General features: G+C 36.4%; 1 protein-coding gene across 4 annotated transcripts in view; it reads right to left on the reverse strand.

Annotated features, from left to right (window-relative positions):
* Positions 1–595: 595 nt before the first annotated feature.
* LOC123869806 (vesicular glutamate transporter 1) overlaps positions 596–14,025 on the reverse strand; it is a 72,010-nt gene continuing 58,580 nt past the window's right edge. For all 4 annotated transcript variants that reach the window (XM_045912849.1, XM_045912850.1, XM_045912848.1 and 1 more), the window contains 7 exons: positions 12,476–12,669; positions 11,921–12,083; positions 4,372–4,479; positions 3,880–4,065; positions 3,308–3,493; positions 1,565–1,741; positions 596–1,396 (listed from right to left, as the gene is read on the reverse strand). In XM_045912849.1, coding sequence (XP_045768805.1) covers positions 1,202–1,396; positions 1,565–1,741; positions 3,308–3,493; positions 3,880–4,065; positions 4,372–4,479; positions 11,921–12,083; positions 12,476–12,669 — 1,209 coding nt within the window. In that variant the 3' untranslated portion in view covers positions 596–1,201. The remainder of the gene's footprint in view (positions 1,397–1,564; positions 1,742–3,307; positions 3,494–3,879; positions 4,066–4,371; positions 4,480–11,920; positions 12,084–12,475; positions 12,670–14,025) is intronic.

A 14,025-nucleotide genomic window follows, 5' to 3' on the forward strand; every position in this document is an offset into this window, starting at 1 on the left:
CGTAAAGTGTAAAACCATTATATTATACAGTGGTATAATAATTTCGTAGGGCAACATTGGTTTTAGAGGATAAAAGTCACTCTATTTGAACGCGATGATCGTTCTTGACTATATTAACGGAACGGATTCCATTGAAATTCATATCAAGGGACCATCAAGGCGGGTCAACAGCAAGAGCATTATTATATCACTGGGCTTAAGAGGGCTCTCTCCGTCACTCGTTTCATACAAGCGTAGTTCCAATTTCATTTGAATATTAAGCAACTAAAGTCCATGAAATTTTGCAGACATATTCTAGAAACTAATATCTATGTCTGTGGTTTTCCAGATTTCTGTTTAAAATATTCGGTTTCAAAGTTACGCGGTCTTAAAAAATTTTATACAAATCTTTGAGCCCCTGTAATTTTAAAACTACATATTTTTAGAAAAATCTAAAACACCACAGACACAGATTACTCATTAGTTTCTAGAATATGTCTGCAAAATTTCATGGACTTTGGTTGCTTAATATTCAAATGAAATTGGAACTACGATTGTATGAAACGAGTGACGGAGAGAGCCCTGTTAAGGTGGATATCAGACGGTTAATTTTTTGTTCATTTCTGTCTTTCGTTCGGCATCCTTCACTCGAAATGAAACATCTGAATACAAAATTAGTCAAAAGTGACGAATGTATATTTATTCATTAGGGAACCGGTCCAACGATGTAAGATTCCTGCATCTTTCACTTGCGATGCGAATGAACGGGAAATGAAACGTAAAGATAGATACAATATTCACTCGAGCTTAGCCATTTTTTTATTTTGCATCCTGTAGCGTATTATCTTTGTCCTGTACTGGACGGGCGACACTGCGTAGTAAAAAATATATTCTGTCTGTGTGTGTATGCGACAAAATGGTATTCAAGTAAAAGGAACAAAACGCTTGTTTTTGGAGTTCTTTTGCTTCTTTAACCATTTTTACCGATTCTTAGATCAAATAACAAATCAAACAAATTCAAGGCTTTAAATGTATGTTGTCATACTGGGAGGCACACAACTTCATCAAATGACATATTCGACAAAAAGAGCGGATGAACGTTCATTTCTATATAATTTAGTCTGTCTTGTGTGAACGTGAAATGAAAATAAAATGAAACAATCACTCAAGTGAACATTCACTCGAATGAACCGTCTGATATTACCTTCATTAATTGGCAAGATTAATAAGTGCCGTCATCGGTAAGATCTTGGTAGGGCTCGGCGGGCGGCTGAATGGGCTCGGCCTGGTAGAGTGCCCCGGAGACGAACGGGTTGTTAGGTACGTGTTGCTGTTGCGGAGGCCCAGGTGGACGAGGTGGCGCGATGCTGCCGTACGCGGGCGGCTCTGAACCAGTCAGAGCTGAAGACTTCTCCGACTGAGGACAATATCAACTTTTGAACATGTTGTTAACCATTGAACAACTTAAGTGCTCCTAATTTAGTTGGCGCATTTTCAGCAAAGTATTACAATTTAAATATCTCATTGCAACTGATTTAAAATTCTTAGGAACACGTATAGGTACGAGTATATGCTTAATACTTACGAAGGTTGTTTCCTGGTCTAAGGATTTGAGCGGAGCGTCAAAAGACGGTGTTGGTTCAGCCCAAGGTTGCAGTTCTCCCGAGGCGAATATGCCATATATTGTGATGCCAATGAAATGCACTGCGGCACCCATTAGGAATACCGCACGCCACTCTTTTATTGCCATTTCTGGTTTATCCTGCATTCAAAAATTACTAGTTAATAATGTACAGTGATCTCCTATCATATCATATTCACATCGATTTTGCGATTATGTCCGAATAGGCGTGGACTAACAATTAAAATAAATGCATCTAAGTTGGAAATAATTAGAATGCAAACTGCTGTTTAAAGAAGTCCATAATAGGACGTTGAGCAAATTCGTTGCGTGGGGAAAGAGTCCTGTTTTCAAATGTTATTATTTAGTTCGTACAAAATGAGAACTCACACGTCATTTTAAATCTATGTGTCAACTGTCATATCAAAAGTATGGTTCACCTTTAAAATAAGGACTAAAATCGTACTCATGACATGACAGTTGACATATAAAGTCAATGGCGAGTGAGTTCTCATTTTGTACGCATTATACTCAGTTCTTTGCTTTGTTTAGAAGTAGTTAAAGCCTGTCTTTTAAAATAAAATATCAGTTTCCTATATTTATATTTTCCTCGTTAGTATTCCTTGATGATACTTACACAATTATTTAATTATAAATTATTTTTACACAAAAAAAATACAAAGTAAAAAATTGGGGGGAGAAATTACGCAAAAAAAATCCAACTCGTTTATATTGGCGAGGGAGAAACAATGAGGTTTATTATTTTGAGTAGCGTTCAAATTCTTTGAAATCTATTCGTGCGTTGCTATCGTGCTGAAGTGACACTCCCTCGCAAAGCCCTAGGTTTTCTTGCAGCGAAACAAAAAGGACAGTGGGTCGATGGTAATTTTAAAAAGGAAATCGAGCTCGGATGAGCCGCCGCGTGAATTCGCAATGAGCGGGGTTTGGGTGCGCGACGATGCGGCACGGGTACATTAAGCGAGCACTTTATTATCGGTAGCCCTACGCTACAATGACTTTCGCCAGTTATATTTATCGCATCTCATCTAGATTCGTGAATATAATTTAGAAAATTATTGCGTGAAATATACAGTGTAGCTAATTCCGTTGTAAAAGTCCAAACTCAACTGATAATAAAACTATGATAGACCTTTTCAGGGTTCCGTTCCTCAAAAGGAAAAACGGAATCCTTATGGGATCACTTTGTTGTCTGTCTGTCTGTCCGTCTGTCCGTCTGTACATCTGTCCGTCTGTCCGTCTGTCCGTCTGTCCGTCTGTCCGTCTGTCGTGTCTGTCAAGAAAACTTATGGGGTACATCCCGTTGCCCTAGAATCATGAAATTCAGCAGGTAAGTAGATCTTATAGCACAAGTAAACGAATAAAAATTACCAAAAAAAAAATTAAAATGGTGTTTCAATTTTTAAAGTTAGACAACTATACGATGTGGGATATCATATGAAAGGGCACACTCAGGGTATCATATGAAGGCAAGTCGGGCATATGCTTATGCTTAATAGTTTTTGATTTATCGTGCAAAATGTCGGAAAAAATACCCGAGTACGGAACCCTCGGTGCGCGAGCCTGACTCGCACTTGGCCGGTTTTTTTTCCACTCTAGCTACTTGGTCTGTTCTAGGCAGGAAGCACTAGAAAGATTTTGACCTTTGTACAGTACAATGCAAACAACTTTTCTTAATTTGTTTGTTACCTTATCTTGAGTGATGTAGTCAATAACAATAGGCACGAGGAAGCCGGCGATGGTCCCGATACCGTTGGACAAGCCCATGAGGATGGATGCGTAGCGAGGGGCGATGTCGAGGTGGTTGACGTTGTACCCGGATATGGCGAACCCACTGCATGCTACTCCGAGAGTCATTTCTATTGTAGCCACGTACTAATAACAAAAAAGACAATTGACGAATCAAAATAAAGTTCTATTCAAAAACCACTTGACTCGACCCGCGATTTAGAGGTCCCGTAGGATCATTACATATACCCATTTTACTGAGGTGAAAATATTATATCCATCTATCACTTTAGACTATATATTATCGTGAATAGCATCATCATCATATCTTCAACACATAGATTTAATGCTGGATATAGGTTTCTTGCAGGGACTTTTACAAGCCACGGTATTGCACCGTCTCAATCCAACGGCTTCTACGATTCGTTTGATGGTGTTTATCTACTTAATATTTTTGACTTTTTTACTGTAGGTGTGTGAATATAATATTCTATTATGTGTGTTGTAACTTCCTATATTTTTTAAGTACTTACCTTATTATCAGCATAAGCAATGAGAACAAAGAAGAACGCCTCAAAGCCAAAACCACCGCAGTTGAAAAGCTTGCGTACGTTCGTCGTGCTCATGATGTTGTTTTTCCGCAAGTAATCCGCCAGCATACCGCCAATGGGCACCAGTGATGTCATGATCAAATGGGGTATCGCTCCAACGAACCCAGACTGTCAAGACAAATTATGCATGATAGTATTAAAATATACTTAAAAGTGTTAAAATATAAGACAATTTTAAAGATACCACAAATGATAGATCAGTAAAATGTTGTAAAGGAAATGGAGACAAAAAAATGTGAGACTTAAAAATTTTAAAGGCAAGAATATTGACTATGTTCCACTTAATCGACCTTAAGAGTATAGAAATTAAAGCTGATTCAAAAAGATGTTGCAGAAAAAGGTAAAAAAGTATAAAGGTAGGTTGAAAAAGGTGAGAGATATAAAGATTGGTTCAGAATAGAAAATGTGGCTCACCTCTGTAATTTGCATATTAAACCTGGTGTTAAAATATGCAGACTGGAAAATGACGAGCAAACAGAAATTCCACGTTCTACAGAAATTCGCTACGATGATTGCATACACCTGAAAAGAAAATCAAGTTGTGACTAACAAAAATTAAGGAGGTGGTGAACAAAACGGTGTAAGTAATTGAACGAAACAAAATATTTCAGGAGGAGCAAAAAACTCAATATTGAAACTTTACGGTAATTGTATGTATTGACCGAAATCTCGAACTTTGGACTCAATTTTAGCACAGTTTTAAGTCATTTTAATACCGTTTTGCTTGGAAATAAGTTCTTTCTATTCAGAGGAAAACCAATGCGAATGACATAGACGATTTCACCTTCAAACTAGCAATTTTGACATGTCATGACCCTCTATTGACAATTAATCAAGCAGACATTTCAATCTGCGAAATTTACGCGGACTTTTAGTATTTTGACGTAGGAGGGTAAACGATCCAGTAAATGAACAAATAAGGACTACCCTGACATTGACCTAAAATTAAGGTATATGAGAATCGTTCTATATATAATTTTTATATTTTGTGTGTCTGTACACAGTAGGTATACACTCTTAAATTATTTAAATATCAAAAAATCAAATAAAATGCGTGGTATTAATTATTATAACTTATTTTATTTAACAAAAGGATAAATTGCCAGTAAATGAACTGGGAATTTCAGTGAATGAACGAACTCTATCTAGTGCATAAACTCTCGATTCCTATTAATAAATAAATTCTTAAATATATTTTCGGCTTGGAATTCAAAAAAAATTGTCAGATTTTCACAGTTTTTGACTTATTGTACATTTTTTTCTACATTTTGCGCGATAAATCAAAAACTATTTTACATAATAATAATAAATAAAACCTGTTTTAGAATGTATAATAGAGCCCTTTCTGTATAATAGAGAAAAACTTAATGCCCATGTTGCACCCAAGTCGCTGGAAGTGCAACATCAGCTGCTGAATGTTTTGAGAGTAGTGAGAACAATATACCGTAACACATGTTATCAGATTTGTTCCTTTGAGCCGAGAAGCCACATGTTCTGATGCTTTTTAGACAATCCAAGATCTCTCATTAAGTGGTCCAAATCATTTTGATTGAATAGTCTAAGTTGAGATGTAAAAGTCACTACATCGTCACTACCTTCTGAAAGTTCTTGAAGTAGATTGGAGGTACTGGGTTGGGGCTGAGGTACAGATTTATCACCAGAAGTCAGAATCGTTCTAATTGTAGACTGCAAGTTACAATAGAGTCGCTTGGAACAATTTTTTTGCTGTTTCTTCTGGTTATATTCACAATGCAGAAATAATAATCATCATGGTGTTTAGATGGTTCGCGCCAAATTATAATACTTTTTTTAGTAAAAGTAGGGTCTATTCTTATTTGCTCATAAACGCAATGAGGAAATACAGCTTCCACATATAAAAATTTGGAGTCCAGGCCTTGCTGTTAGCTGCTAATGGGTTCTCAAAGTAGCCCGAGTATGCTTGTTTTACAAAGTTAGACACACTTGCACGACATTCTTTAATACGTACTCGCCACCAAATGGTACAAAAATGATTGGAATAACTTGCAGATGTTCTTCTTGATGTTAACACCTCGATAAATTTTGGAAATTACTTGTGTGATCTTAATAAAGTGTGAACATACAAAGTGTGAGTATAGTGCAAAATATGGGGGTACCTGTATCTCAAAAACTAGAGCTGCTGTGTAAAAAATTAAAGTAGATCTGAAATCAGCGACGTCAAATTAGTAAGAAACAGTTTCAAAACCTAATAAAACAAAAAAGTTGAATTTTGTATGCCAGTGAAATGATTCGGAATCGGAAGCCACTTTATATATCGCGAAATTTGGAAATGTGGTCAAATTTTCGAAATCCATATTTATCAATGAAAAGCGACATAATTTTGTAAGTAGTACTTACTTACTTCAGTTTACTATTTTTGAACAGTTTCGCAGAGGTACAACAATCGGCCTCATTCAATCAGCCGCCATATTTATAGTAATAGGCAAATAAATACAATTAAGTATTGGAACTACAATACCTATGCTCCTAAATGTATCTTAAAAAACAAGTCTCATTCAGCGTTACAAGTGCAGAAGAGGAAGTAGACAGACGGATTAACATCAGTTCGAACAAGTACTGGGCACAAAAGGAAAGAATGAAAGGAGCTTACCCAGTACATCTTAAAAGATCCGTTACAGATACATGCATCCTGCCATGCCTCACCTATGCCAGCCAAACATGGGCCCAGACAAAGAATATAAAAAGAATAATAGTGACTTGCTAAAGGGCGATGGCAAGGAGCATAACTTAAGGAAAAAATATTCAAAGTGAGAATTGAAGACATAAGAAAAAAGACAAAGCCTACAGACACCTTGAGACATGCCCTAAAACTGGAATGCAAATGGTCATATTGTATCGATTTTTACAGATGAAAGAAGGACAGGAAAAATCTCCCCTTGGCCAGGTCCAGCAGGCAAAAGAAAAATAGGTAGACCGAAGACGCGTTGGTCTAATGCTATTGTGCAAATCGCGAGAGAAAATTAGCTTGATAGTACCAAAGACAGAGAGAAATGGGGATACCCAAGAGGGATCCTTATCCAAGAAAGAAGAATACCAGAATAAATATTTAAAAAAAAATCTAAAGAAAAATTAAACCGACTTCAAAAACCACAAACACTAAAAAGTAAAAATAATTTTAGTGATTGTGGTTTTTGAAGTCGGTTTTATTTTTCTTTTGAAAATTTTTTATTTCACAATTTTTAGTGGCCCCACTGTACTATAATATGCCATACCCAGTTAAAACCCTACTGTTTACTAAGATTAATATCTTAGTAAACAGTAGGGTTAGGGTACACTGATCGCGAGCAATTTGCTCTTATCCATTGAGGAGTTCCGTTCTCCATCTCGGAAGATATTCATCAGATCTTCATCAAATTTATATGGGACCACCTGCAAAGTATACCCTATCAAACAAAAAAAAAAATCCAAATCGGTCCAGGCGTCTTTGAGTAATCGGGGAACATACGTTAAAAAAAAAGATACCGAGGAATTCAGAACCTCTTCCTTTTTTTGAAGTCGGTTAAAAATATTTTTTAAATTTTGGTAACAGTTTCCTTTTTTGTGATGCCAGGGAGCTCTAAATATCGATTTTGAACGAAATCGGTCAATTAACAAAGAATTTCAAAATGGCGTCGACTTTTTTAAATTTTGGTAACAGTTTCCTGTTTTGTGATGCCAGGGAGCTCTAAATATCGATTTTGAACGAAATCGGTCAATTAACAAAGAATTTCAAAATGGCGTCGAATTTTTAAAATTTTGGTAACAGTTTCTTATTTTGTGATCCCAGGGAGCTCTAAATATCGATTTTGAACGAAATCGGTCAATTAACAAAGAATTTCAAAATGGCGTCGACTTTTTTAAATTTTGGTAACAGTTTCCTTTTTGTGATCCCAGGGAGCTCTAAATATCGATTTTGAACGACATCGGTCAATTAACAAAGAATTTCAAAATGGCGTCGACTTTTTTAAATTTTGGTAACAGTTTCTTATTTTGTGATCCCAGGGAGCTCTAAATATCGATTTTGAACGAAATCGGTCAATTAATAAAGAATTTCAAAATGGCGTCGACTTTTTTAAATTTTGGTAACAGTTTCCTTTTTTGTGATGCCAGGGAGCTCTAAATATCGATTTTGAATGAAATCGGTCAATTAACAAAGAATTTCAAAATGGCGTCGACTTTTTTAAATTTTGGTAACAGTTTCCTTTTTTGTGATGCCAGGGAGCTCTAAATATCGATTTTGAACGAAATCGGTCAATTAACAAAGAATTTCAAAATGGCGTCGACTTTTTTAAATTTTGGTAACAGTTTCCTGTTTTGTGATGCCAGGGAGCTCTAAATATCGATTTTGAACGAAATCGGTCAATTAACAAAGAATTTCAAAATGGCGTCGAATTTTTTAAATTTTGGTAACAGTTTCTTATTTTGTGATCCCAGGGAGCTCTAAATATCGATTTTGAACGAAATCGGTCAATTAACAAAGAATTACAAAATGGTGCCAACTGTTTTAAGTTTTGGTAACAATTTCCTGTTTTGTGATCCTAGGGATCCTCAGATATTGATTTTGAACAAAATCTATGACAGTTCAAGAAAATAGATTTTAAACACTATTTGAATTATTATCATTAACATTAAATTAAATGAAAACACGACGCGCGACGTGTACTGCAGCCCCTGAGCTTGAGCACAGGCCGAGCCGGTATAAACCGATTTCTCTCCGTACGCGACGTAGCGCCTGTGCTCACGCACACACGCGCCTCAAGCTTGTAGTAGTGTACCTATCGTAGCGCGCTTGTATGAAGCTTTGACTCTGTTCGCTACTCATGTGGTTATACAACGCAATACCACACTCACAAACACTCGTACAAACATACAGACAAGTATATACTCACACACACTCACACACACACACATGGACGCACACGCACTTTTGAACGGTTTGAACGGAACACAGTTTTGAAATTGAAATTGAAAAAAGTGTAAGAATTTGTAAGAAAATATTTAAAAAAGGTATATCAGCCGGTTTTTTATTCCAGCTCTTAATACATGTAAAAACGTCCAATCTGTTCATTTACTTGAGCCTTTACCCTAGTACCTAATTATATCGACCGCCCCATATCAAAACAAAGTAAATGTCATTTTTCCGAAAATCGTTTTATGTCATAAGCCTAACTTTCATAGTATGTCCCGTTGTATTGTAAGGACACCCACATTAAAGTAAAATTAAAAGCTAGTAAGTCGCTTTGACCATTTTAAAACATAGTAAGTCTATGAACTCGCTAGGTTTTTTATAGATTAATGCGCCTTACTAAGTTTTTCAAAGGAATTAGATTAAATAAAATAAATATCACCCATTATCTAAATACCATGTCAAAACAGTAAATACTTAATAATGCATTAAAACTTAAAAGTAAGATAGGAAAAGTCAAAAGGAGTTCTGACCTCTACATGTCAACTGTTAAATATGGTTTGCAAGGGAAATACTTTGCATACTTACATAATGTTTTTAGGGTTCCATATCTCAAAAGGAAACACGGGACCCTTACAGGATCAATTTAAAAACTGTCATAGCCTAGTGGTTAGAACGTCCGCCTCCTAATCGAAGGTCGGGGCTTCGATCCTGGAATCACGCACTACTAACTTTTCAGTTATGTGCGTTTTAAGCAATTTAATATCACTTGCTTTAACGGCGAAGGAAAACATCGTGAGGAAACCTGCATACCTGCAAGTTTTCCATGTTCTCAAAGGTGTGTTCCTAAACTTCTCTTGAATTTAAACCACTTACTATGTTTTGATCTGAGAAAGAAATTTGACATTAATTGACAAAATTGAGAGACCTAAGCTTGTATAAGAACACAGAAGTGTCATAATTCGTGTTCACTTTGCCTAACGTCTCTCGGAGAGCAGAGAGAGATTTAAACTGTTTCTTATAATCATTGGCCATATTTCAAATGCGAAAGTGTGTTTGTTGGTTTAATATTCAATCACGCTGCAACGGAGCAACCAGTCGACGTGGTTTTTTGCATGGATACATTTAAAGACCTTGAGAGTGACATCTCTCTCCGCATCGTATTCTTTATTGCTGAGGGTTGTGACCTCTTTCCATTATTCCTACATCTAATGGTAGGTTTTCTTGGGATGCGGTGAGTTCAAAGAGCCTACGGAACTCGACTAGAAAAACGAGATTTTGACTCTTAGGTTTAACGGTTATGAATTAGTTATTATTATCAGTGATAAAATTGATTAGGGCTGCCAGGTAAAATGACATTTATCTCGGAAAATCAAAGAGTTTCCACGAGATTTTTTCCAAGTTTGCGCTACTAAGTACATATTATGAAGAGGAAAGGTTTGTTTGTTTGTTATCGATAAACTCTGAAACTACTGAACTACTTGCACTAAAGACATAATCATCAACATCAACCGACAGACGTCCACAGTGAACATAAGTCTTTAATAGGGTCTTCCACATGCTACGGGTTTGCGCCGCCTGAATCTTTGCGCTTGCGCTTGACGACAATCATGCTTTAAAGAAAGCAATGATGAGGTCCAAGTTGGAGCACGCTTACCTAGAAGATGCCTATTCACTCTTGGCTTGCAGGTATCTAAGGTATATATGGCAGGAAACACGGCCGCCGAAATGGCGTTCCAACCTTTAGGCTCTCCCCATTGCCCGCAGCATGAATCTGAGCTTTCTTATGATGGTTATATTATTATGTACATATAATATCTCATAAGAAATCTCTAACACACAATCCAGCTAAGTAGGTCCAATTTCAAAAAAAGCTAGCTAGCCGACAAATCTAACTCAGTTAGGCAGCCTTCGGGAACCTTCGAGATGTCTCTCGTCCAAAATTCCTCAATGCTTGAAGACCAGTCTTTGAATAGTGCATGATGTCAGTGATGAAAAATGGATCCGAAATATAGGTCTTTTTTGTACACAGGAAATGCCTGACGCATACCCCTCCGTCATGTGGGGCTTGCACCAAACTTGCACTACTACGAAATCCATTTCGGAACACGGCACCCGGAACGAGGCGCGCTATCTCCTAAAAAACATAGGTATAATACCTATTTAGAACACTTACTATCTGTCATCATAATCTATGACAACCTCCGAGTATTTACCTGGTAAAACCGTGACTTTAGAATAAATTTTAGTATATAAGCAGGCTTCATTTAGAAATGAAAAAATCCCTATTTTATTTTTCAACGATTATAAACACAACTTTCATTCAAAAATAATAAGCTTAAATTCATTTTAAATAATATTTTGCGACGAAATGACGCGCGCAGTCCGCCCGTCATGAGAGTCCAGTGGACACTGAATTCCATAGAGCGCCTGCAAGAAAATAAATAGCACAGGAAGTTTTTTGGTTAGTTTTAGATTATTTAAGAAATGAAAAACATTTAGTATAAAACTAACAGTTCGAATTGATTGCTAAACCTAAACATATCATTTTCTGGAAGTTGGCTTCAAAGTATCAAGATGTTAAAGAAAATTTTTACAGAACAAGTTGCGAACAGCAATGTTTTCAACTTGTTTTTTTTTTTTATTGGGATAATGTATACTAAATTAAAAGAGGCCCTTATAATCTTCACAAACTGAAGTTTTTAATTGCATGTATTTAATAGCTGTTAATGCTTTAGAAAAATAAACAATTTACTTCAAAGTACAGCGTTTTTGCGATTTGTCAAATAGCCATAGTCTTCAGTGTTCGGAATCATGGACTTTAGACTCGATTTCAATAGTTTGCCATTTTGCTTGAAGACGAGCTCAAATCTGTATTCAGTAGGCCCAAATAGTCTGGATTAAGGTAAAAAGGGATTTGATCAAAATGTAATTACATCCTAATGTTCGCCATCTCCTTATTTTATACTAGACGAATTCAATTCTTATAGTAGTAAACTACCTTGTAAACACGTAGAATTAAAGAAAAGGAATACTTACGGGTGGTGAAGTAGCGAATGCCTTCCAAGGCGTGTTCCAGAATCCAGGCATAGCAGCTTGTGTGGCTGTTCCTAAAGATTGTTCGATGTACGTGAGCTCCTTCCCCGATATGTGTGGGTGCTTGCTTGGCCTCTCAAATACTAGCCACAGCCACATAACATACCTGTTTAAACGCGTTAGTAACATTAACAATAAATCATAATGAATTTAGTAGATCTTCTTCAATTTGATAGATTTCATCTACTTAAATAATTGAAAGAGGTTTGTAAAGATTTATTTGAACAAAAAAGTGAGGCATACGTTATATAAGCTAATTAAGAGGAGTAAACACAGCGCGTTCCCTCACATTTTCCATAATTGAATGAAATGTAGACGCGTTCTAAAATAAATGGCTGTGTCTGAAGTTAGCTAGATTTTCGTGAAAATATATCTAGCTTTAAAATAACACAGGTAATCAAAATTTATCTAGATGTTCCAAATCAAAATTACTTGTCTTAGTTTCTCATTATTACTTGATAGCACGCAATTTTCTTTTGGAACCTCTATGCTAATTACCATATCATTCCCGAAACTCCATAGAAATAGAAGGGTGTTTGCCAAGATATGTAGTCAGTGAGAAGGCCAGACAATGGCATGCCAATGACAATGCCAGCATAGGTACCGCAGAATGCGAGCGTTGCCAAACGAGATCGTTCTAGAGGTGGTGCCCACATACGCCAGATGCCGTGGCAAGAAGGATAGGTTACACCCTGAAAAATCACACCAAGAATTAGAATCATCGGAGATAAGACCTTTTTTTCTTTCTTTTCCTTTTAAAAAAAAAAAACAATATAAGCCATGGTAATCATGACTAATGCTCCCCTTTCCCCTCCAAATAACTGTAAAGCTTGCACCAGGAGTGGGTACGACAATAGTGCAACGGGTGGGGTTTGAACCGCCGACCTTTCGGAATTCAGTCCGCCTCTCAACCATTGAGCTGTCGAGGCTCGAACTTAAGCAATCATTCACTAAATCTTCGTAGGCCCTAGAGCATGTTAATACGTTTTGAATGCCATGGCATTCGGAATTTCATGTATGGAGGCACTACTATGCTGTGGCAGCCTGCGTAGGTACTGTTAATTACGCCTTTTGGTATTTTGTTTTTGGCGTGATGCATCTAAACGAAACTATAAAAACCATCGTAAAAACTGAATCTCTCTGAAACGATGTTCGAAAAAAGGCGTACCTACCTACCTATTTAATTTTTTCGTGATGAAATTATTGTCATCTGCTAAATCTACAATATGTTATTCAACGTGGAAGCAATTCCACTAATATGATTTATTCAATACCTTTATCACGGATAATGTAACATAGAAATCGAGATAAAATGTATTTTATACGACCGCTTCGATATCTCAATGTAAGATTTAATAGGATACCATGCTATTGACGACTCTGCTAAGCCGGGTACAGGCGAATAAATACGTCACCATAGCAACCGAGGGCCCAATAATCCTAAAGAGGCTTTGTACTTCGGGAGACGATTTCGACTGTACTCAAGTACGATTGAAAATAGAGATCATTGAAAAAAATGTATAAATATCTATATCCTTTTTAATTTGAAAGTTGCTACCACCTACTTCTTGAAGTGCAAACTTCTTAATGCGCATCAGGCTATTTGGAATGGGTAAACAATTCAAAGTCGCGTCACTAATTTTATTAGTATGTAGCTAAAAGTTATAAGAAATTTTAATTTCAACTGCAATATTAATTAGAAAATCCAAAAACATACACACATATATACATACATACATACATACAAAGACTGCTAAAATCATAACCCTTCCTTACGGCTTTGCCGTAGTCGGCTAAAAAAGAAAACACTATTATTTCATAGTTTTAGGTTTTCACTTCTGTTGGCATTCCCCAATCCTACTGCCAATTTTTTATTGAAAACTGTTAAACTAAGTAGTGTTTTAATTTTGCAAATCGAATTAAATTAACATTTATGCAATATTTGCAATGTTAACAATTTAGAAACATTCATGATCCCACTGTCAATACCTAAAGGACTATTAAAAGGGGGATAAGACCAAACGTGACGCTCTACATTCGCCACGGGC

The sequence above is a fragment of the Maniola jurtina genome, chromosome 11, assembly GCF_905333055.1.
Source record: "Maniola jurtina chromosome 11, ilManJurt1.1, whole genome shotgun sequence".
Classification (NCBI taxonomy): domain Eukaryota; kingdom Metazoa; phylum Arthropoda; class Insecta; order Lepidoptera; family Nymphalidae; genus Maniola; species Maniola jurtina.